This window comes from Candoia aspera, chromosome 2, assembly GCF_035149785.1.
Source record: "Candoia aspera isolate rCanAsp1 chromosome 2, rCanAsp1.hap2, whole genome shotgun sequence".
Lineage (NCBI taxonomy): Eukaryota > Metazoa > Chordata > Lepidosauria > Squamata > Boidae > Candoia > Candoia aspera.
In genome coordinates this window covers 262430138-262452575 of record NC_086154.1, presented here as the reverse complement: position 1 = coordinate 262452575, position 22438 = coordinate 262430138, and the positions used below count along the sequence as shown (strand labels likewise).

The window sequence follows — 22438 nt, the reverse complement described above, 5'->3', positions numbered from 1 at the left end:
CATTTTAATTATCTGAGAATGGCGCTGAAGCCAATGTGGAGAGTGGGGAAGGAAGGAAGGAAGGAAGGAAGGAAGGAAGGAAGGAAGGAAGGAAGGAAGGAAGGGAAATGCTAGATCTCATGCTTTGCTTTGTAGCATGTCAAGCTTCCCATTCATTAATATGTTCTATTTATTTTCTTTTAAATAGTAATTTGGGGCAAGAAGTCTGGAAGGCTTTGATGAATGTCTCCTTGAGCTCCTGGTTGTCTTGAGCCCTACATAAGGCAGCTTCATGGTGTCCTTAGTTTAACTCTTGCCTCCTCCCCAGACTTATGAAGCATCTCTAGTAAGACGCTGTGAAGAAAAGAAGAGCTTCTCTTACAGCATTGCTATAAGAGTGATGACCTATGATCCCTCCTCATTTCAATGCATGCATTAAGAATCATAAGAATTAGAAGCTGGCTTCTCAGGTTGACTGTTGCACCAAACAAGCACAGTCTTTAAACCATTTTAGGACTGCAAGAGCTGGCAGCATGTAAGGAAGTTGGCTTATTTTGGAAAGCTAAGCAGGATTAACCCTGGTTAGTTGTTGGATGGAAACCTCAAGGTGTAGTGGAGTGGGAAAGTGGAAAAAATATCACAGCAGAAGGCAATGGCACACAATCTGCTGACCATCTGGATTACTTCTGTGGATGTGTTCACCTTCTGCAGCAAGGACATGGCTGCTTCACACAGCTCCCTGAGTTGTAATTTTGTACATTCAGTGGCTCCTGGGAAGTTAAATACAGAAGAGTGTTGAAGTTGGGGGGAAGAAAGAGGTTAAATTCAATGTTTTCTCATCAACTTGCAGCTGCTCCCTTGGGGTGAGAAGCCCTCTAACTTTGGGAAGCTGAGAAGAATCATAAAAGGCCTCAGAGGAAGATTTATGGCAGGTGAGATGATTCCAACAAGGACTATCACTCTCTTCAGTAAAACCTCTACAGCATGTCTGGAATTGACACTGGGCTGTTAAAATAAGCCCTGGGTCATATCACTGGCCAAAGTAAAGGGGCAGCTGCTCCCTCATTTATTCAATTTTCCTCCCTTCTTAAAGAACATTAGAGGATAAGAAGAGCTCTGTCAGATCAACCCCAAAAGACCCATCCATCCATATTCCAGCCACTTGCTTCTCCTAATAGTCAGCCACATGTTTGGAGAATTCTTGAGTCATGGCATGAAATTAACCATCTTCCTTCCCTTCATCTAGGGTGTCCCTTTGGAACATGGTGGCTTCCAGCTTTGTTGGAACTTCAAGTTCCCAGAATTCCTAGCCAGATTTCTTCTCTGACTTTTATTGGGAAGACAGATCCTATGCAAAGCTTCTCTTTGTCGGGGCAGGTGGGAACCTGGGCTGGAACACTATGCAGGACCTCTCATATATTTGAACTAGAATAAGAGCTGGGCACCAATTACCCTCAGATATTTGGGGACTATGATTCCCATAATTCTTAGCCACATAGTTAAAGATCCAACACATCTGAGGGCATGGTATCAGGAAAAGTGGGCAGTTAATTGTCAGATATTGTCAAGTATCAAACAGCATTCAGTAATAATATTGAATACAGTCCTCTTTTCTACATGATATTTTACAGTATTAAATACTTTCATGCAGCTTTAAACGAAGGAACAGTAGCCAGCCCTGAACCTCAACTGCAGGAATAAATATTTGCAGTATGGTAAAAGAAAGCTGGTGAATATTTAAAATCAAACTCCAAAGAGCAATCTGAGACAATAAATAATTTCAGTTATAAATTGCCTTAAAATACAGCTAAGTAATGTTGAGAGTTAAAGGACCAGCTGGTCAAACAGAAGGTGGAAACTGGTTTAAAAACTTGCCTGCCATCTTGGGGAATCAAGATTAAACCAAGAATTTTGCAAGGTGATCAAAGGCAGATGAAATTTCATGCAAACTTTTAAAAAACCCAAGTGTGAAATTGCAACAGGATGTCTCTTCCCTGCTCTCCACCCTAAACTCATCTGAATTCAAGAAAATTCCTACTGAGCTTTAGACACAAATAGGGGTATTTGTTCTTTCTTAAGCTTCATGTAAACAGCGTAATGACATTTCTCCCATTCCTTCTCTGCTCTTATATTTCTGAAGTGCCAATCAATTTAATATCTTTAAGCCAGTGCCCAATAGGATTTAATGGGTCCTGTGGATGAGCGTGAGGCCAAAATGCTGCAATTCTCTTTGGGATGGGTTGGAAGTGGGAGGAGATAAGGCTGATAACCAATGATAAAGGGCTGCTTTCATATCTTGGGAACACACCCCTGTCATTTCAACAGGTCCGTCTCTCCCGATGGTCATCGCTTCTATCTGCTTGGTATTGTCTGGCTGATGCGTGAATTTGGGTGCCTGCCACTGTGGGCAAGGTGAACATCCCTACGTTCTTCCATTACATTTTGATTGCAAGGTTGGGCATGCTGTTAGATATACCTTCATGCCAACACACAGTGGTGGCTTTCCTCCCAAACTCAGGAAAAAACCCCAGGATGTTGGCTGCTTTGTCCCACCTTCATTTATGGAGAAGATGCACTGTTTATGTTCCTGAAAGGAGGAATTCATAGCTGTGTGGGAGGGCATCTGTTCTCGTAAAGGCCATCTAAACCTTGCAGTCTTGAAATGATTCTTGGTGATATTTATGGAGTTTTCAAGAGGGTTTGGGGGAGGGAGTGGCTTTGTTATGTCCCAGATGATTTATGGAAACCCTTCCAGTATCCAGCTGAGGGGCAAATCTCACCCATCAGTACCCCCTTGTTGTATTGACACTCACTGCCTGCGCATAAGCTCCATATGCTCCAAACTGTATGGCCATTGGGTTGAACATGCCCATCTGACCCGCCATTTGCTGCATACGGCGCATGGTGCGCTCCTTGTCCGTGTCTGCAAACTTGACCACCAGGCTGGACGATGCTCCCTGCAGGAAGGGAAAAGAGAAAAGGAAGTGAGTCCAGGTGGGAAGCAAAAAGAAGCCATCACAGATATGCCACCTTTGAAAAGGTCTGCTGCTGATAAAAAGGATTTGTCAGATTTATAGTTCATGTTTTCTCCTGGAGCTAAAGGCGGCTTACATAGGAATCTTGCTTCATCCACAGCAACTCTATGAGGTAGGTTGGGTTGAGAAAGGGTAACTTGCCCGACGTCCCCTGTGGATCTTTGTTGGCTGAGAGTGGAGTAGAACCTGGGTCTCTCTACTACTAAACCTGCTCCTTCACCACTACACCACATAGGTTCTGGGCTGAGAGTGATGGCCTAGCCCAAAGTCCTCCAGGGAGCTTGGGTGGCTGAGGGAGACCACAACCTGGCTCTCCCCATACCTGGACCAGCTCCTTCACCACTACATTACACTGTCTTCTGGGACCTATGGAAAAAGTAGGGCTTATGATCTGGAAATCAAAGTCAAAATCCATGTTTATCCAGGCCTCTTCCTTCCCCAGACGAGGAATCTAGAGTTGTAAGAGACTCAAGACTCCTTCTCTTCTGTGATGGTAAATATGAAAACAATTACAAGGCCAGATCCTGAGGAGTCCTCATCTAGTGTCCTCACATCCTAGGTTAGTGGCTGTAATATTATGATGGAGCTGCAGGACATGAGAAAAGAAGGAACTGAGGTGTGAGCCATTTTTCTCCAGGCTGGTACAGCTCCACAATCCTTTTCTCATCCACAACTGCATTAAAGCAAGTTAGACAGCTGTTAATCTTATTTTCATTAAATCCTGAAGCTGGAAGAAATCTCCCGAGGACAACAAGTCCTACTCCCAGTGAAAAGCAGAAATTCCGCTGAAGCCTCATTTTGTCTGAGGATTATTCACTCTTATCTCCAATGATGGGCATCCTCAACTATGGCTGGAAGTGATCTTACCTCCTCAATATGTTCTAGAGCTCCTCTGGGGTTGCAGTTAAGGATTTTGTGGTAATCTGGCAGACTTGCCTTCTGGATATTTGGTTTTATTCAATTCAGTGCTCACAAAAGAGGAATTTCCAGCAACTCTTACTTATCGCATCCCGCTGGGGCCCATTTGTGTAACCTACTCAATTTTCGCTCTGTTCTCAAATCTTGACTCCCATCTCTGCTCTTGCCTGAAAGCTTTAACCTTCATTAGAGATTTAGTGACTTGGTTCAACATCCTAAACCCTAAATTCAAGGTAACAAAACATCACGCCCAAACAAATGGACTACATTATGGCTTAAAGTTCTGGCCTTGTTTAAGCAACCTGATAAACTAACAGGTCCTCGTAACACTCTGATGCACAAACTATCCTAACTTGGTAGTTTAGTCTAGCATGTTATGGGAACTCAACCAGTGGTAGGGCAGGAGGTCAGAAGAGGGCTACAATAGGGGGTCAAGAACAGGAATAGCATCCATGGGCATTTTTGGACAAGCCAGGTCTTAAATTTTGCCTCTGGCTGTGTTCACACAACACAGTTAATCTGGTCAGTTAAAGGTCTATTGGCTTAGTAAGTTTAACCAAGGGGGTTGGGGGGGGGGGTTAGTTTAGAGTATTGTGCGAATCCAGCTCATTTGAATACTTCACGGTTCAAGATATAGTGAGAACCCAGGAAATGAGTTAATTCAGGATCCTAGATGCGTTATAGGACTGCAGCTTGCCTGTTCCATCCTTTCACTCTGCCTTTCTTCCCCCCAGGCAGATGGAAACTAGAGAATTAAAACTGGAAAAGTGCATTGAGCTGAACATTTAGATCTGCCACTGGAAACATTTAGATCTTGCCAAAGGAAGTCAGGATCTTCATTCTTGATGTGGGCCTACTGAGCTCCGTCTATTCCAAAACCAAGGATAACTGGGGTGCCCCACAGAGTTTCAATGGGGATCTCGTACCAAGGAGCCACGAAAAGCAGAAAACGCTACAGAGAAAAAGGTTTTGCAAGTCCATATCGAGTCCCTTCCCAGTCTTGATGAAAAGTACCTAAAACTCTTCTGTAACTGTCTGAGCTCATTTGAGCTTGCCTAGCAAAGGAGACCTGGGTGCAGCTGATGCAGCTGTCTGGGCCTATGGAACCCAATGTGGACAAGAGTCCCATTTGACACCATGCACTACAACGTGCCACCTGTTGGAAAGAACGAGGGATATCCTGGCCCCAAATTCCTTGCTACAGTAAGCCAGAAATGGAAATCTAAGTCTGGTCCTCCTGAACTTCCATCTCTGAAGTGCCTTCAAGTAACGTCTCACACTGAAATCTTCTTCTCTTCTGCAGACCTAAACCCTCAGAGCATTTTCATTCTTCTCCAGATTTCTATTTTACCCATTGTAGTGCTTTTTTTTTTTTTAAAGAGACATATCCCTCCCCATCATGCAGTCTAAGCTGAGTGAGACAGGAGTTGTCTCAAGCCCTTAAGGTGCTCAATGCATGTGAAGAAGCAAAGCCACCACAATCCTCTTGCAGTGACCTCTGCCAGTGAGCTGTTTCTGGGTATCCTTTGTACCCTTTGTTTTCAAAAATGGGTTTGAGTTATTAGTTGTACAACGAAGACGTACAACTGTCTTTTGTGCAGCTGATGAAACCAACCGTCGCTTTCTAAAGCATGCTTTGAGATGGGACCTCTTAGTAGCAGCCAATCTCCCGTATTATATGCAGAGAACATCCTCTTCCAAATCCCAGTCCTCAAGCTTGAGAAGGTGAGGGATTAACATGCTCAGAAAGCGAATTTCCAAGAAGCTTCACAATGAGACCCACGTCTCCTGGATTAAAAACATTTTCTGGGAGGAAGTGGTGTTCACTGGTGACAAGCCTCTTCCTACTTTCTCAGTTTGACCTGTCACTCTTTCCCTCTCTAATAAATCTGTAAACCTCTTGAACAATGCAGCAAGGAACAAGGGAGGAAACAAAAGGAAGGACGCAGCGCGTTCCAATCTTCAGGGACACCAAGCGCTAGGCATGAGTTATTACGACAGTGAAGCAAAGGCGGGAGAAAATCTGCTTTCTGATCTCTCTTTATCAAGGATTTTGATTCATGCAGAGAAGTAGTCTCGCCACCATCTCAATTTCTCTCTCTCTCTCTGCAGCACATGACCCAATTATTGATCCTTCCCCAAACAGTGCTCTTAATTACACTTCATTGACAAATGAATATTTCTAATGCATACATTTCCTAGCAATTATCACCGGACCAGTCCTTAATTACGGTAGATCTCGAGATCCACTTAATTAATCCTGGGCTGAGAGCTCATTTGATAACTGGGATCTGAAACCCTGAACTATTTGCAGAAATGCTGGAAGCCGAAGCCACCTGCTGCAACTCAGAAAGACGGTAAGTAAGGAGAGAACTAAAAAAAAGGGGGGCTCTGATAGTTCCCAAGCCCTGTCCAGCACAATCCTGGAATACCTACAGTAACCCTGGTGTCTGTGGTTTGTGTTGCTGTTTCCCAGTTTGGATGGTTTCCATCTGCTTAGCATTGGTTCTGTGTTTTTGGGGAGTGACTTCAAGTCAGACTTGACTCCTGGTGTCTACAGGGACAATTCCCTGCAGTTTTCTAGGCAACATTTTGGAAGTGTCTTGCCAGTCCCTTCTTCCTAAGGATGAGAGAGAGGGGCTGGTCCAAAGTCACCCAGGTGGCTTCATGCCTAAGGCAGGACTGGAACTCACCGTCTCCCACCCTCTAGTCCTGTGCCTTTAACCAGCACAGAGATCTGGCTCTCTCATTACGTTTAGCATGTTTTAAGTTATTCTTTTACAGGTAGTCCTCGACTTACAACCATTCATTTAGGGACCAAAGTTATGATGGCCCTGAAAAAAGTGACTTACAACAGGTCCTTGCACTTATGACCATCACAGCAACTCTGCAGTTGCATGATCAGAATTGGGGTGCAGGGCAACTGGCATTTATTTACAATGGTTGCGGTGTCCCGGGGTCACGTGTTCGCCATTTGCGACCTTCCCAGACAGCTTCCCACAAGCAAAATCAATGGAGAACTTAAGGACCATGTAGTTTGCTTAACGACTGTCACAAAAAAATGTCATAAAATCAGGTGCAGTCATGTGCTGCCTTGCTTAACGACTGCACCGCTTAGCGATGAATTTTCCGGTCCCTATTGTGGATGTAAGTCGAGGACTACCTGTATCTAGAGATGCTTTGAGACTGAGTTGGGTAACTCATTAATTAATTAAATAAATATATAAAATAAATTGGACTAGTCCAAACATTGGGGTGATCCAGTTTTCCTCCTGTTTTCCTGTGAGTGAAGTCTCAGAATGACATTTGCCACAATACCTTTGACAACACTTAACACCCACCCTCTCAACAGGCCCATTCGCCCTGAGCTTTTCAAGACCGTGAGAAAGCAGCATAGAGGGAGGAAATCACTTCTGCTGAGTTGAGGATGGCTCAGGCAAACATCTGGAGTTTGGTTTCTCTGTGTGTTTAACTCCATCCAGAGTCACACAGAGATCAGGCACTGAACCCAAGCGATCAGGTCTCTTGAATAGGAATGAATTTGCTTTGTAACAGACCGGTTAAATGAGGATGTTATCAACCCCAAATTGCTCTCCAGTTGGCAGGGTTGGTTAATGTAACGGCCTCTCCTGCTTTTCTGCAGCCAGTAATATATTGCTCCCCTTAGTCAATGGAGCTTGGCACGCTTGAGTCGGCTACTGAAGGTGAAGGATAAAAATGGAGGCACAATTGGGCTGCACTGTGTGCACTTTGTAATCCCTAATGAGAGACCTCGGTGGGAAAAACTAATTTCCCAGCCTGTCTTGAAGTGTGAAATAAAGTTCCTCTTGAAAATGAGAGCTTGACAGGCCAGTGGCAAAATTTCATATTCACAGCAAAATAAAATATCCATCCATTGATATTTCATTAGGAGCCATGAAAACAAATCTGTCCCTCCCTCCCTCCCTCCTGTTCCCACTCTCTGCCCTCCTCCATTCGAGCAGGGCTGGCTGTGGCTCACTTCAGTCCCTTGCTTGCAAACAAAGCCTAACATCTGCATCCAGAGAAAGATGGACAGGAGGCGGGAGGTCAATCTTGATCCCTTTAAGGGAACAGCAGTTGTTAAATCCACCGAGCAGCAGCTAAATGCAGAGTTGCATAGAAAACTGCGTTGGAAAATGGAAGTCTATCCTGCAAGACCAAGAGGCCCCTATGAGTTTTAGGATTAGGCTAGAAGATGATGCTGGAACTTTTTTATGGTGGGCCCAGTATATGAATGTGTGAACAATGTCTCTGCCAGCAACATGGCTGGTTGAGTGGGGTTTGAAGAACCCCATTCTCATTTAAAATTGGGCCCACCTTCTTACAAGTTAGGAGATTTAGTAGTCTTTGGCCAGAAGCCATTATCCAGGCTCAGAGTGCCAACTGGTAGGAAATGGAGACTGGGAGGAAATTGAAAATCAAGTATTCTGCAAGTTAATTAGAACTCAAGAGGATGTTTCATATTTCTTGAAGAGTCCCAGAAACAGAAGAATAATGTGTTAACTGGAGACATCTAGGGGGTTCAAAAAAGATAAGATGGTATCATGACTGTATGTGCGTAAAAAGCGGTGGGGCTTCAGTCACATGGTCATGGCCACCATCTTGAATTTTTTGACTCCTCCCTCCCGTGGATGCTTCAGGTGTTAATTTACAAGCTGGCTATGTTCACAAAAACCTCCTACCTAGCATAAAATGCAGTCTCACTAACCTAGACACCATTTCATTAATGCCTTTTTGTACACTCTCTGAATGAGGTCATCACAATGAGTCATGACATAATTTCTTCCTGTGGGGTGCCATGGCCTGCATAGACATTGCAATGATGTTTTGTGAACCCAGGTTTGATTTGGTGTGCTGTGTGATTGTAGTCCATCTGGTGTCACGTACTGATGGAGAAGCCTTCATTGCATTCCGACATGACCAGTGAGATTGGCCATGCAATGACATCACTGATGCCGTAACAAGGCATGTTCCTTGCTGGCTCTTGGGAAGTGGGAAGAGGGAAGAGCTGGAGGCAAGTTCACAAGGGCCACATTCACACAACAAACTTAACCAGGATCAGATAAAGACCAAGCAGCTGCATTTGCAAACCATGAAATGCCTGCTAGTGTTAATCTCAGTTGTGGCTTTTGGTAGCTTGGTGTGTTGTGCTAATTTAAACAATTGTTTAAATTAGATCTGTATCTTGCCGTTCTTTCTCATGCTCATGGCTGAGAGGGAGGGACTGGCTCAAAGCCACCCAGCAGGCTTCCATGGTTGAGAGGGAACTTGAACCTGGCTATCCCCAGTCCTGGTCCTTCACTGCACCACACAAGCTTATAACAGTTTATGGTTCAATATGTGTTGCCCATCCAGAAAATGTGCTAATTCAAAGAAAGAGGACTTGCAAAACATTTCCCTGGAGTTGCTAACAGGCAATTGCAAGCAACAAGGTTATAACCAGGGGCATCCAAAAAAGTCAAGAGGGTAGTCGTGATTGCGTGATGGAAGATTTTCCCTATTTTTTCACGTGATGCATGAAAAAAAGGAGTGGGTCTTCAGTTGCACAGTCCCAATCACCATCTCAACCTTTTTGACCCCTCCTTTGCAGACACCCTTGCTCCAAATCCTGGAAACTGAAGGCAGATAATTAAATTAAGGGAAATTCAGGAGCTAGCCCAGCATGGTAGGTTAAAGGCTTTTGTGATGCAGTCAGAGAAGTTTGCTCAGGATGAAAATTAACTGCAGATGTGGAGATCTGCCTTCTAAGCCAGGTGAGTGAACATGTCTCCACTTTCACTTGCTCTGTGTTGTGCGTGTTTTCCAAACTGATTGAAGCCAGAGATATGCACATACTAAAACAGCAGTCCCCAGCCTGATGCTGTCCAGATGGGTTGGGACCACAAGCCCCCCAAGTCTCTCTGTGTTTGACAAACTGTAACCAGGTGTATGCCAACTTGGAAACAGCTGTCCCCAACCTGGTATAGTCCAGATGTGATGGGACAGCAATTCCCAAAAAGCTAGGAATTCTGGGATTTGCAGACCAAAACACCTGGGCAGTGTTCAGCTGGGGAAGAGCAGATCAACACATTGCTGGCGGAATCAATTTTGCAAACTATAATGAGCACAGCACCAGATGTTAATGCAGTTTCAAAGCATCTTAAAAGTGATGCCAGATGCCCGATTTTACTTTCCTCTAGTGAGGTCAGATCCTGCAAAATATTTGCACCAGTCTGCTGAAACCAGATCTTGGTGTGAATGCCCATTACACATGCCCCTAAGGTCTTTCTGCTGGAAACTGTTCTAACTGCAGAGGGCTGGAATCATTCTGGCAGCATCTTGGTAGCTTGAATGCTCAATATGTGTGGTTCAGGACCCCAGAAAATAGAGAAACACCAATTCCCAAAAACAATTGCCTGGACCTCCCACTTCACCCTGTCTGGCCAAATACCATCTTTGACTTTCCAACTCAGGGTTCACACTTCATTTCTGGCCAAACTTCAGCGGTGAATTGTTTTTCTAGCCCTGAGTATGCTTGAAGAAGCTGAATGTTGCAAATTCCAACAGGAAATTATCTAATCTTCCCCTCCAGGATGAATGGAGGATCAGAGTGTAATTATTCACTAGCTATTGCCCACCCCAGCTGTTATGATGCAGTTCTCAGCTCAAGAAACTCACTGAAATATGGTTAAAACTGCAGATTTTGAGAGGACATTAATCTATCTATCATCTATCTATCTATCTATCTATCTATCTATCTATCTATCTATCTATCTATCTATCTATCTATCATCTATCTATCGTATTAAAATCTACCTTCCTGCCCTCCTTTCTGAGGAATTTCTACAACCTTCTCTATATTCAAGATGTTATTCATGCTGGACCTAGTGATGAGAAGGTCCTTTTTTCAAAAAAAGCCATGCTTTCACTGATTGCTGTAAATAACGATGTATCATTTCCAAGAGCTAAATTCACAGCAGTAGCTCTGCAGTTATGGGTTTGGGATAAAAGAACAAATAGAAAGCATTACTAGGAAATTCTTTCCTTTGTGTGTCATCCATTGTACGCACTGATAAATATTTTAGGGCATCATAACTGATTGCTGTATTACAATCAAATATATATTAAAAAGTAATAGATTTATGTGCAAATGGGACAGAACAGAGTTAAGGGTGATGATATCTGAAAGAGTTGCAGGTGAAAAGTAGAATGTCTCGTCTGCCATTAGCATTGATCAAGAATATGAGTTGTAACCTAGTTCAACCTTCACCAACCAATAAAGTCCATTAAAGAGGCTTCTTCCAACCTTCAAAAGCATTAAGCAAGTTCTACAGAGGTCATCAGGCTTTACCATTGCACAGCAAGCTGTAGAGATGTATGGTCACCCCTTCTTTCATCTGACATAACACAAACGTAGACTTGTTTTACTATAAACTGGAGCTCATCTCTCAATAGCTTTGCTCTGGAAACATTTCTGGCCCTGAAGATGACTGTGCTGCCAGGACAATTGTAGATAAGAGTTTGGAAAGAAGAAGGATTATAATGATAAATGACAGGGGGCAATTTGGGAACCTTCCGTGGTATCCCAAATCTCCTGCCAGAATGAGCTGTCTTCTTCTGAATGGTTAAGCTTGGCTTTATGTTTATGAGCACTGTCAGCCCATTACAAGCACAGAGTCTGGTCATTTCACAGATCCAAATTTCACATAACAGGTATTCCTGGCATGGCTAGTAAATAAAAGTAAAAATAAAATTGGCCCAAATAGCTGAAGATTTGGGATGGCATTCTCACCCTAAATTGCAAATTAAGGCAAAACGCCAACTTCTTGTAAGATTTGGCAATCATGCAAGATTTCAGTCATTTTATCTTTATTTAATTTGGAGCTCAATCAATGGGGTGCTAACACATGACGTGCAGTGTCTTCACACTTGGGGTCTGGTTCCAACTTTCTTCTGAGCTTAAGAAAGAATACTCAAGAATCACAGGGACCAGGCTTGAGGGAGCCCAGATCTGTTCCTCTTCTCTGTTCTTGACTGGTAGTGAGCCATGTGTCCTACTTTATGATGCTCATCGCTTAAGGAATTCTTTTGTTTGAAGGATTCCCTGTTCTAGATCCAGTTTAAAAGTAAAGAGTGGGAGAGCAAGGGCCTTGAGTTAGTCTCCTGAGAGATAGCGTTTGTCCACAGTCTTTCTTATTATGTTGTATTCTATCAAATGTAAAGATGGCTACAAATGGCGTAAGGCTCAAATTATCCTACTCTGGAAACGTTATGCAAAGACCTCTCTCTCTGCTGGGAAAGGTAGAAGGAAAGAGAAGAAGAGGATGACCAGCAGCAAGAGGGAAGGACTCATTTACAATGGAGATGGTTGAACCCTTGGAAGTCCTGAAAGACCAGGTTAAGGAGAGATCATCATGGAGAAAATCTATCTGTGTGATCACTAAGAGTCAACAATGACTTGATGGCACATAATCAGTCAATCAATCAATCAATCAATCAATCACAAATGGCCTTCCAAAATTCTCCACCAAATGTATGGGCAGAGAAAGTCAGTGGATGATTACTCCCAAAATTTTCCAGGGAAAGGCAAACCTCTCCAATCAGTTCTCAAAGGAAGAACTTGCCTGTAGCAGAGATGGTAGAAGGTCATGAGGTGGCTCATGACCATCTCACAATTAAATAACTGCAACCATACCACACTCCCTTTAGGAGGGTTTCACCCACTTTTTTCTGTTGAAATAAGTATCAAAAAGGAATTCTATCAAATGTAATGAGAATGGGTAGAAAAAAAATAGGATAAACGTTTTGTATGCCATGAATTTCTACTTAAGTCATAGTAATGATATTAATAATTATTTCCAAGCTTGCATCTGTCTATCTACCTGTCTGCTTGTCTGTTTATCATCTATCCCTCCCTCCAACCTTCCATCACTCCATGCAATGTTTTTGCAGATCTGTTTCCATGCATTTTATCCTAGCCTCCTTGCCACCTTCTCAGCCCCTTCTTTCTTACTGGGCATTTCCGATTTAGTTTTCTTCTCCTCATCTGGACCATTAAAACAGCACAATTGGCTTCTTTTATCTTTGCTGAAGCTGTGAGGCCTGCCGGTGGTGGTCCCCCACTTATCCCATTTGGAGGTAATAGATTCTGCAGTGGCAGAAGGCGTTGAAGAGGACCAGCGAGGAGGCCAGGAGAGGCGTAAAATAAGAAAAGAGAGAGAATGAGAAAGGAGAGAAAAAATGTCTGTAATGTCCCCCCGGGCCTCTTAGCTGTCCTACCAGATGCCTGCACTGTTCCTGGGATGTGACTAGAGAAAGAAAGTAGCTCCAATGAGGTCTTTATGCCCCCAAAGGCCACCTCTGAAGCTGGGATGATTCATACCCCTTGTCAAGCGACTGGCCTGCCTAGTTTTCTATTCCGGGGCTGAGGAACATCTGATTTATTAGTTCATTTATGGAACAATAAGGAGGGAGGGGGGTGGAGGAAGAAGAGAAAGTTGCTCTGTGGATTAGCAAACACACACACACACACACACATACAGGAGAGGAATTAAAAAAATTGTTTTGGGGATACAGTATAAGTCTTCTGGCCAATGGGATGTAGGAAGAGCTTCTGAGAGAAAACCCTTACTCTGAAGTAAAGCAGGGTCACAGGCAGGCAGGCAGGCATCTTTACTAAATAGTTTGTTTATGGAAATCGGTGCCACCAAACATTACTGGATTCTTTGAAGCATCTAGATCAGTGTTTCTCAACCCTGGCAACTTGAAGATGTGTAGACTTCTTTGAAGTCCACATATATTAAAGCTGCCAAGGTTGAGAAACACTGACGTAGTTAATGGTAGATAATGGGAATGGTTAACCCAGACTTCTCTACTAAATGCCCTTGGCATGTCCCCAGACTCTTATCCTTGCTGGAAAGTCATGCTGGCTAGGAAATTCTTGAAACTGTAGTCCCAACACCTCTGAAGGGTGCTACGTTGGGTGCCACCTTGACGCTGATTCTGTACGGCGGGACTCTCTGTCTCTGTTGCAGATGGAGGTGGAAATTGGCGAAGGTGGAAACGAACCTCTCAGTTTACTCGGGGTTTCGTGACACTAGTGAGTTCTGATTACAGGCTTCCTGATTTCCTCCAGACTTTTGAGAAGCCAAAGATAAACATATTTTACAATAATTTTTTAAAAAAATAAGTTTTATTTGAAGTGCATGAATCTCCCCATCTCTCTTCCTTTGGCCCTTTGTTAAGATAGAGGATTTAAAGACAGGAATGCCACCAACTGGAGAGCAGAATTTGCGCTCTGTGGGAAGAGCAGTCACTGACTCGTCCATGATTTTCCAAAGAAAAGCACTGGAAAGCACTGAGGTGGGAATGAAGAGGAAGAGGAGTGGAAGAAAGAGAAAAGTGGTTTCCTACAAAAGCAACAACCCAGTTTGAAACCAGTCCCTTCAACAGAAGAGCTGTGACTGAGGCTGCTTTCTTCCTGTTAATTTTTGCAGCCTAACTGTCAGCGGATCTGCAAACAGTAACTCCACAAAGCCAACGCTTTCCCATCCACACATCAACTGTTCAATTAACAGAGGAAGGCTATATAAATAAAACGTACCTCTGTCTCTGATGCTCCTCAGCAATTTATGGAAATATACATCAATCTAATCACAAGCCCACTGCTTTCCATTTACATGTTTACTCTCAAGTTTGGGGCTGTTGATTTCAAAGTTCATTATTATAAATATCAAATAAGGTGGTTCTAGAGCATGCCCTGGCATTTGCTGGAAACCATTGCTCCCCTCTTGACAGGTGGATTTCTACTAAATCAGCACTGGGTTCCAATTCTTATAGGCTATGTAGGATATGCCTGTGAGGCTATAAACTGATTTGATCCATGCCACACACTTAATTTTGGTTCCTGTATTACCTCATTTCCTAGGTTTATAGAACCATACAATTACAAAGTTGGAAGTGACCAAGTATTGTTGTTCAAATGCAGTTTAACACTAACCCCACTTATGCATCTGCTAGGTTTCTACCTGACCAGGTTAAGCATCTTGTGGGTGCAATCCATCTCACATTCACCTAAAGAGGGCCACTGATTATGTGGCAGATTCTGATGTTCATGAAGGGGGAAGGCATTTTAATCAGATAAAATGGCCTTTTTGGAAACTCTTAGGTACCATATGCTGTGCGAATAGAAGCCACAGAGGAACAATAATTCTGATAGCTGCAGAGGGACAGGAGGTTGCTACAGAAGCAAATGGCTTATGTCCTGACAAGAATTATGATGGATGCAGAAGAAGAAGAGCTTGGCAGAAGAGCAGTGAATTGGCTGAATGATGGGGAGAACTTAATCACTGGCATGACAGAAGGACAAATGTGGGTAGGGAGGTGAGAAGATCAAGGGATTATGCTCATCCTGATAGAATGAACTTCCATACAACTGGATAGGACTAAAGCAATCCCACAATTTTAGTGGTTCACAGACTTCGTAGGTCAGAGGGACATCTAACCTTGATGGGCTTTAAAAGAAGACTAGGCATTAACAAAGGGTGGTCAGAGGACTAGAAACTAAGTCCTACAGAGAGAGACAGAAGGAACTGGGCACGTCTATTTATTTATTTATTTTCCAAATTTCTCTCACTGCCCGAAAAAGTTTAACCAGAAGAAAAGGTGATTGATGCGGCTATGATGGCACTCAAAGAAATACACAGATGAAGACCTGTTTTTTTATTTATCATTCTAGAGTGTAGGACACACATTGATGGGTTTAAGTTACAGGAAGTTAAAGAGTCCAAACGAATGTCAGAAAAAACCCTTCCTAACAGTAATGGAATAATGGAGCCAATGACCACAGAGAGGTGGAATCTATTTCCTTCACTGGATAGATTCAAGGGGGCAATAGATAGCCTATGTCTGAGATGCTTTGATTTGGATTCCTGCACTGAGTAGGCATGGAACTTTGTAGCTTAGATAGCCCTTCCCAACCCTATGATTGTATGAACGGATCCCTAGTTGACTGGGAGCTAAGAGGAAAAAATCTGCAACAGAAAACTGCTATGCAAAAATCCCATTGTACCAAGATGTAATGGCATGTGGGAACAACCTCTGGAGATAGGAGGAAGAGCTGCAGACTAGACAATGGTCTGATAAATGAAATTGGAGTCCAAAGGAGGGATGGAGGTGGTGAAAGCATCTCAGAAGGGACCCTCCCTGGTTTCTTGGACTGTAAAGGCAAGCGGGGAGAGATGGACTTTCAGACTTGCAAGATTCTGTGACTGTAACCTTACAATAAAGGTAGTGTAAATACTCATGGTTGGTGCTTCTTGTCTGGACTACCTCACAAGGCTGATACAATAAGACCATGAAAGGTAAACATGCTAGGGTTGCCCCGAAGAATTTGGTTCCAATATTCTTATACCTCTGTTCCAGGGAAAAGGAAGGATTCTGGATTTCTTTCCATAGGCCTACTCTGAGAAGGACTCATTCAGTAGAAATTCCATCTTTTCTTGCACCGTGGGAAGCCGTTGCCAGTTACAGTTAGGGATGCAGTTCCTGCAGGTTGTCTTAAAACCACTGCATACTTCAGCAAGACTGCATCCCTTCCCTGTATTTATTGATGTCAAACCTGGAGTGTTATTGATTCTGGAATCAAACCAGCCCCAACAGAGCACAACAAGGAGGGATCAGCCGGGAAGGAAAGGAGAATGACAAAATTTGCAGAATTCTTTTTTTTAAAGTTTGGAAAACAAACCAGAAGAGGGAATCCTTCCTTGGTCAGCTGATCAGGGACTCACCACTGGGAAGAAAATGACAATGGGGGAGTGGTTGGAATGGGGAAGGGGGTCTAGAAAAGGGGACCACTCAGCAGCTGGATCTCTGAAACCTTCAACAAGAGTATTCTTCACTAAAACATTTGGTTGCAGACCCTGCTAGTCTAAAAGACCTAAATATTTCACTGATTATAATGCTTTTGAAGCGTAGGAATTTGCAGTGTATACTAGTAACATTCCAAGCTACCATGGCCACAACTTCCGTACCTTTTCAAAGATAACTACCAATGTATTACATAAACAGTTGATGTAACAAGGTGGCCAAGAGGCTGAGCTATGAAACAGGAAATCTGGAGTTTAAATTTCACCGTTACCATTTATTCTGCATTTAGCTTGGGGTGAATATACCTTCCAGCAACATTTTCTCTCATTCCCAATGTAGAAATAATATTAGGCCCTCTTACAACTGGGCCAGGCAGCCTTATTCACTATTTTCAGCTGGGAAGGTCCATAAAGCATTTGGATATGACATCAGTGGGGCCAAAATTGTTGACCTTTTGATGTTTGTCAAATACAACAGGCTTAGTGCATTGGGTTTAGGGTTTATTTTGTTTTAAAAAAGACTCCTAATCGTTGTACGGCCACTGATGTTCATCCCTAGGAGCTCAGGGGTGGCTGAGGAGCTCCAAGGGTTACAGGACAGGACTAGAGAACCAATTTTTCATCTCGGTTCTACAGGATTATGGCAAGGATTACATTTGGGGAGGTGCATGGGACATGTTCTGACCCTAAGGGGGGCCATTTCACCATTGAAGTGCTTTAATAATATTAGCAGTGATTCATAGCACTCAGGGGCATTCCTGGAGGGCTGAGAAAAGTCAAGATGGTGGCCGTGACTGTGCAGATAAAGCTCTGCCTTGCACATAAAAAGGGGGCAGGGCTTAGCTTGCACACCCATCAACACTTCTTGACTTTTTTCAGCCTCCCCCACCCAGACCCCACTGGAAGCCTTACTATTATTAAAACTGACCCTGTGCACAATCTGGGGGTCTTCTGGACTCCTGCTTGAAGACCAGGTAGAAGCCATGGCCAGGAGGGCCCTTGGACAGCTTCATGTTGTGTGCCAGTTGTGCCCATTCCAGGATTGGGAGGCTCTGCTCAGAGTCACTCATGCCCTAGTCACCTTCTGAATGGCCTACTGTAACATGCTCTACATGGGGCTGCCCCTGAAGAGTATCCAGAAGCTTCAGTTGGTACAAAATGCAGTGGCACGGGCAGTTATGTGTGCTCCAAGAACTGCACATGTCACACCTCTGCTCTGTGAGCTGCATTGGCTGCCAGTCTGCTTCCAGATCCAATTCAAGGTGCCGGTGATGACCTTTAGAGCCCTACATGGCATGGGGCCAGGTTATTTGAGGGACCGCCTCTCCCCAGTGACATCTGCCCACCCCACAAGGTCTGGCAGGAGAGGCATGTTGTGGGTCCCATCGGCCAAGGAGCTTCATTTGGTGGGATCCAGAAACAGAGCCTTTTCTGCTGTGGCCCCCGCCCTCTGGAGCATCATTCCCCCCAACGTGATGCTGGCCCCAACCCTGTTGGCCTTCTGGAAGGCCCTCAAAACTTGGATGTGCCATCGGGCTTGGGGATCCCAAGGAAGTGTAAGGTAAAGGTAAAGGTTTCCCTTGACATTAAGTCCAGTCCAACTCTAGGGGGCAGTGCTCATCTCCATTTCAAAGCGGAAGAGCCGGCGTTTGTCCGTAGACACTTCCATGGTCGTGTGGCCGGCATGACTAAATGGAATGCCTTTACCTGCCCGCCAAAGCGGTACCTATTAATCTACTCACAGTTGCATGTTTTCGAACTGCTAGGTGGGCAGGAGCTGGGACTAGCAATGGGAGCTCACCCCGTCACGCGGATTTGAACCGCCGACCTTCAGATCGGCAAGCTCAGCAGCTCAGCAGTTTAACCCGCAGCACCACCGCGTCCCTCCAAGAAAGTGCGCAGCCCGTCAAATGGTTATATTACATATAGTTAGAGTGCACTCTCTTATTATTGTATTTTTAAAGGTAGCTTTAATTTTTTTGATTGTTTTCAGTGGAAGAAGACTATGATTTTAGTTGTGTTTTAACTACATACGCCGTCCAGAGTCACAAGCAAGTGAGATGCGTGGCCATATAAATCTAATAAATAAATAAACAAAAGTAAATAAATAAAGCTGCATTGGCAGGAAGCATCAATGAATCACTGCAATGAAGTTCACCAATGCTTGACGCCAAATAGCTTAGAGCCAAGGACCAGGGTTCACCCATCCTTCTGTAGACCAAAGTTTCCAGAGATGGCATTCTGATGTGCTGTGCTTTTTGTCCGTGGGTTTGTTCTGCAAATATCAGTTTGGCACCCTCTGTAGTCCGAGCCCAAATGACCAAGCCATAACTAAGGACTCACCGGCATTGTCTGGCTCCCGTGTAAAGCGTTGATGGCCGCCTGGGCTTCTGCGTGCGAGGAGTATTTCACAAAAGCACACCCTGGGAAGAAAAGAGGAGGGGACAGACTCTAAGAATGAGGGTCAAGTTGGAAGGGAAGAGCAGGAACCTTTCCATTCCTTCCCCAGACATTTCACTCGACTTTGCTTCCTCTGTCCTTCACTTTGGAGCAGTGTTTCTCAACCTTGGCAGCTTGGCAATGTCTGGACTTCAACTCCCAGAATTCCCCAGCCTGGCTGGGGAATTCTGGGAATTGAAGTCCACACATCGTCAAGATGCCAAGGTTGAGTAACACTGCTTTAGAGCAATATATTTTAAAAATTATATATATCTATGTATGTATGTTTGTGCGTATAAACAATTCCCTTTTCTATGGGTGGTATGTGTCTTCCTCAACCTCCGGTCCTCTACCAGAGGCCTGGGAGTTTGAGGGTTCTGCGCAGGATCTTAGCTGTTCCTAGCATTGCACTCTTCTGGACAGAGAGCTCTGATGTTGCTCCTGGGATCTGTTGCAGCCCCTCTCCCAGATGAGGAGTCCCAGCCCCGAGTGCCCCTACCACCACTGGGACCACTTTGGCCTTCCCTTTCCACATCCTCTCTAGTTCCTCCTTCAGGCCTTGGGGCTTCTCCAGCTTCTCATAGGCCTTCTTCCTGATGCTGCTGTCACTTGGCACCGCTACATCTATCACCACCGCTGTCTTCTGGTCCTTGTCTACTACCACGATGTCTGGCTGATTGGCCAGGACCTGCCTGTCCGTCTGGATCTGGAAGTCCCGCAGGATCTCAGCCTTGCCATTCTCCACAACCTTCTGTGGAATCTCCCATCTGGACTTGGGAGGGTCTAGGCCATATGCTGTGTTAGTATATGTGTACACACACATACAAACATACAGACACACGTTTTCCACAGAAATGCCTTCTGCAGGCTCCCTTTTTCTATTACATGCATTTATTTTTGTATGGCATTTTACTGAATGCAGATAGTGTTTCCAAGCAGTGTTGTTTGATATAACGTTGGCTGGGGAATTCTCCCCGATAATGTATGCATATTTGTGTCCCTTCCCAATATGTATATTTTTGCTTGGAGAACTACATCTCAACGTTGTGAAAAAAGGGTCGAAATTCTACTGTGTCCCTTGATTTGGAAAGGCAGGAGGGAGATAATAAGGAATCAGAGCACATTGCTGTTGATGGGGTTTATACGTTGACATGGTGCAGGAGGGGAAGTGGTGTTCACTCATTGTTTTTTTAATACGAAAGTAATTATTTAGGAACTCGTTCCTGAATGGAGGTGGCCATCAGAGTGACAGACCAAATTTAAACAGCTGGCGGGAAGAACTATTCAATGAATAGTCATCAAATCACTGGAAATATTGAATTTTCAGGACAATTTAATGTCATTTTCCTCCTCCTTCCTTTTTGACTACTCATTGATGATTTCTCATGTGAATAAAGCCACTGGCCTCGAGAAGCGCAATGTAGAAGTGTAGGCCCTGTGGGTAAGGATCTGAATGCTGTAAGACATTTTATTCAGGCAGAAAAGCTTCTGATCTCAGGGCAGTGTATCAGAGAATGGCCCAACCGTTTGGCAGAATGAGGCAGAGGCCTCAAGCAGCAAATGCTGAAGGGCTGAGCTCATCTACTTTCTTGAAAGGAAGAAAAGAGATCAATGGTTATGCAAAGGTCAACTGCCTGTCCAATCATCTTCTGCTCATGGTGGCAATTGACTGATTGATTGACTTAAAGTATTTGAATCAATCAAACACTGCTTAAAGAAGTAATATTGTCTCCTCTCAAATCAGCTTGCAGGGAAATTCAAGCAATCAAATAGCAGGTTAAAACAATGGATTAAAAGACACATTTAAGCACTTCGTAAGATGCACAAATTTTAAAAAAGCAGTGCAAATAAAACTGGGCACAAGGTTGGATTATTTGTGAGACTACCCATCTCCTATTATTTCAGCCCCTCCGACAAGAACTGGCCCATTCAGGTCTGCTGTATTTTACAATGCCATCTGATGGGACCCATCACCTGCCACAACCACTCTAATCCTGCCAACTTCCCTAGGGTGTTGAAGACCTGATTTTTCCCCTAGGCATTGGGCATTAGGCAAGCCAATCTTTAAGGGTTTTACTAGATAGAGGTGTGGGGTTGATGTTAGCCAGTCAGGATTATATTTCTGCAATTTCACAGCAGCATTAGCATATTGTAAAAGAGCTAGCAATTTTTTTAAGCCTTTGCCTGAGGCTGAAAGGACATTAAAGACAGAACCACGGGGCTGTGCTGTGTCATTCCAAAACTGGGGGCTACCATTGAAAATATTACTCTTGGGTTACTGATTGTAGGATACCGGCAAGGTATTTTATCCATATATTAGGGTACAAGTGGGATACTTTACAGTGGAGAGTATGGAAGATGACCTTGATGGAAATAAGCAAGAACAGTTACCTAGGTAAAGGGGGATGAAATGTTTTTTAAGCCCCGAGAAAAGAGATAATATTCAGATGTGGCTCAGTCTGACCTCATCACACTTGCACGATTCTATTATTATAGGCCAAACTCAATAAAAGTAGATTTAGCTTTTCTGTGCAGTTGACTTCCTGGCTTGGTCTACCTAGTGGGGCTGACATCTACCCATAGGAGAACTGGAGAGGTCTGGCTTACTTGAGGGGCCACCTATCTCTCATGATATCACCTCAGCTGATTCAATCTGACAGGGTTAGTGTGCTTTGGGTTCCTTCGATCAAACAGGGCCATCTTATTGGGACCCCAAAAGCAGACCTTCTGTGTTGCACCTGAGATCCAGGTGGTTCCTACCGTGATGACTTTCTGGAGGGCCTGGATGTTCTCCTGGGCTCTAGGCTAGGGTGGATGGAGCCCCTTCTGGGTGTATGATATATTTCTTATGGCTGATTGGATTTGCCATCTTGCGCACTGTTGTATGTTCCATTTTGATGGTATGTGTGTTATTTTGCTTTTTTGCTGTGAGCTGCCCAGAGTCAGTAGGAGTCGAGCGGTGTCCAAATTGAATAAAATCAATCAGTCAGTCAATCAATCAACCAATTCTAGCCCCAAATGGGTCAGACCATCTTTCAGCAAGTATGGTTTTGCACTTATGCACACACTCCCTATTCACTCTCTCTCACACACACATGTACACATATTTACAGAAACCAGAGGCCTCCTGCATACAATCCACTCTTAGTCACACACACCTATGCAGTAAATGTCCAGCACTTCAGCTGTAAAAGAACTCAC

At 44.0% G+C, this 22438-nt stretch overlaps 1 protein-coding gene across 1 annotated transcript in view; it reads right to left on the bottom strand.

Annotated features, from left to right (window-relative positions):
- Window positions 1–22438, bottom strand: part of LOC134491856 (CUGBP Elav-like family member 4) — an 88958-nt gene that overhangs the window by 65903 nt on the left and 617 nt on the right. The window contains exons 2-3 of the mRNA XM_063295881.1: window positions 19142–19221; window positions 2787–2936 (exon numbers count right to left, since the gene is read on the bottom strand). Of these exons, the coding sequence (XP_063151951.1) occupies window positions 2787–2936; window positions 19142–19221 (230 nt within the window). The remainder of the gene's footprint in view (window positions 1–2786; window positions 2937–19141; window positions 19222–22438) is intronic.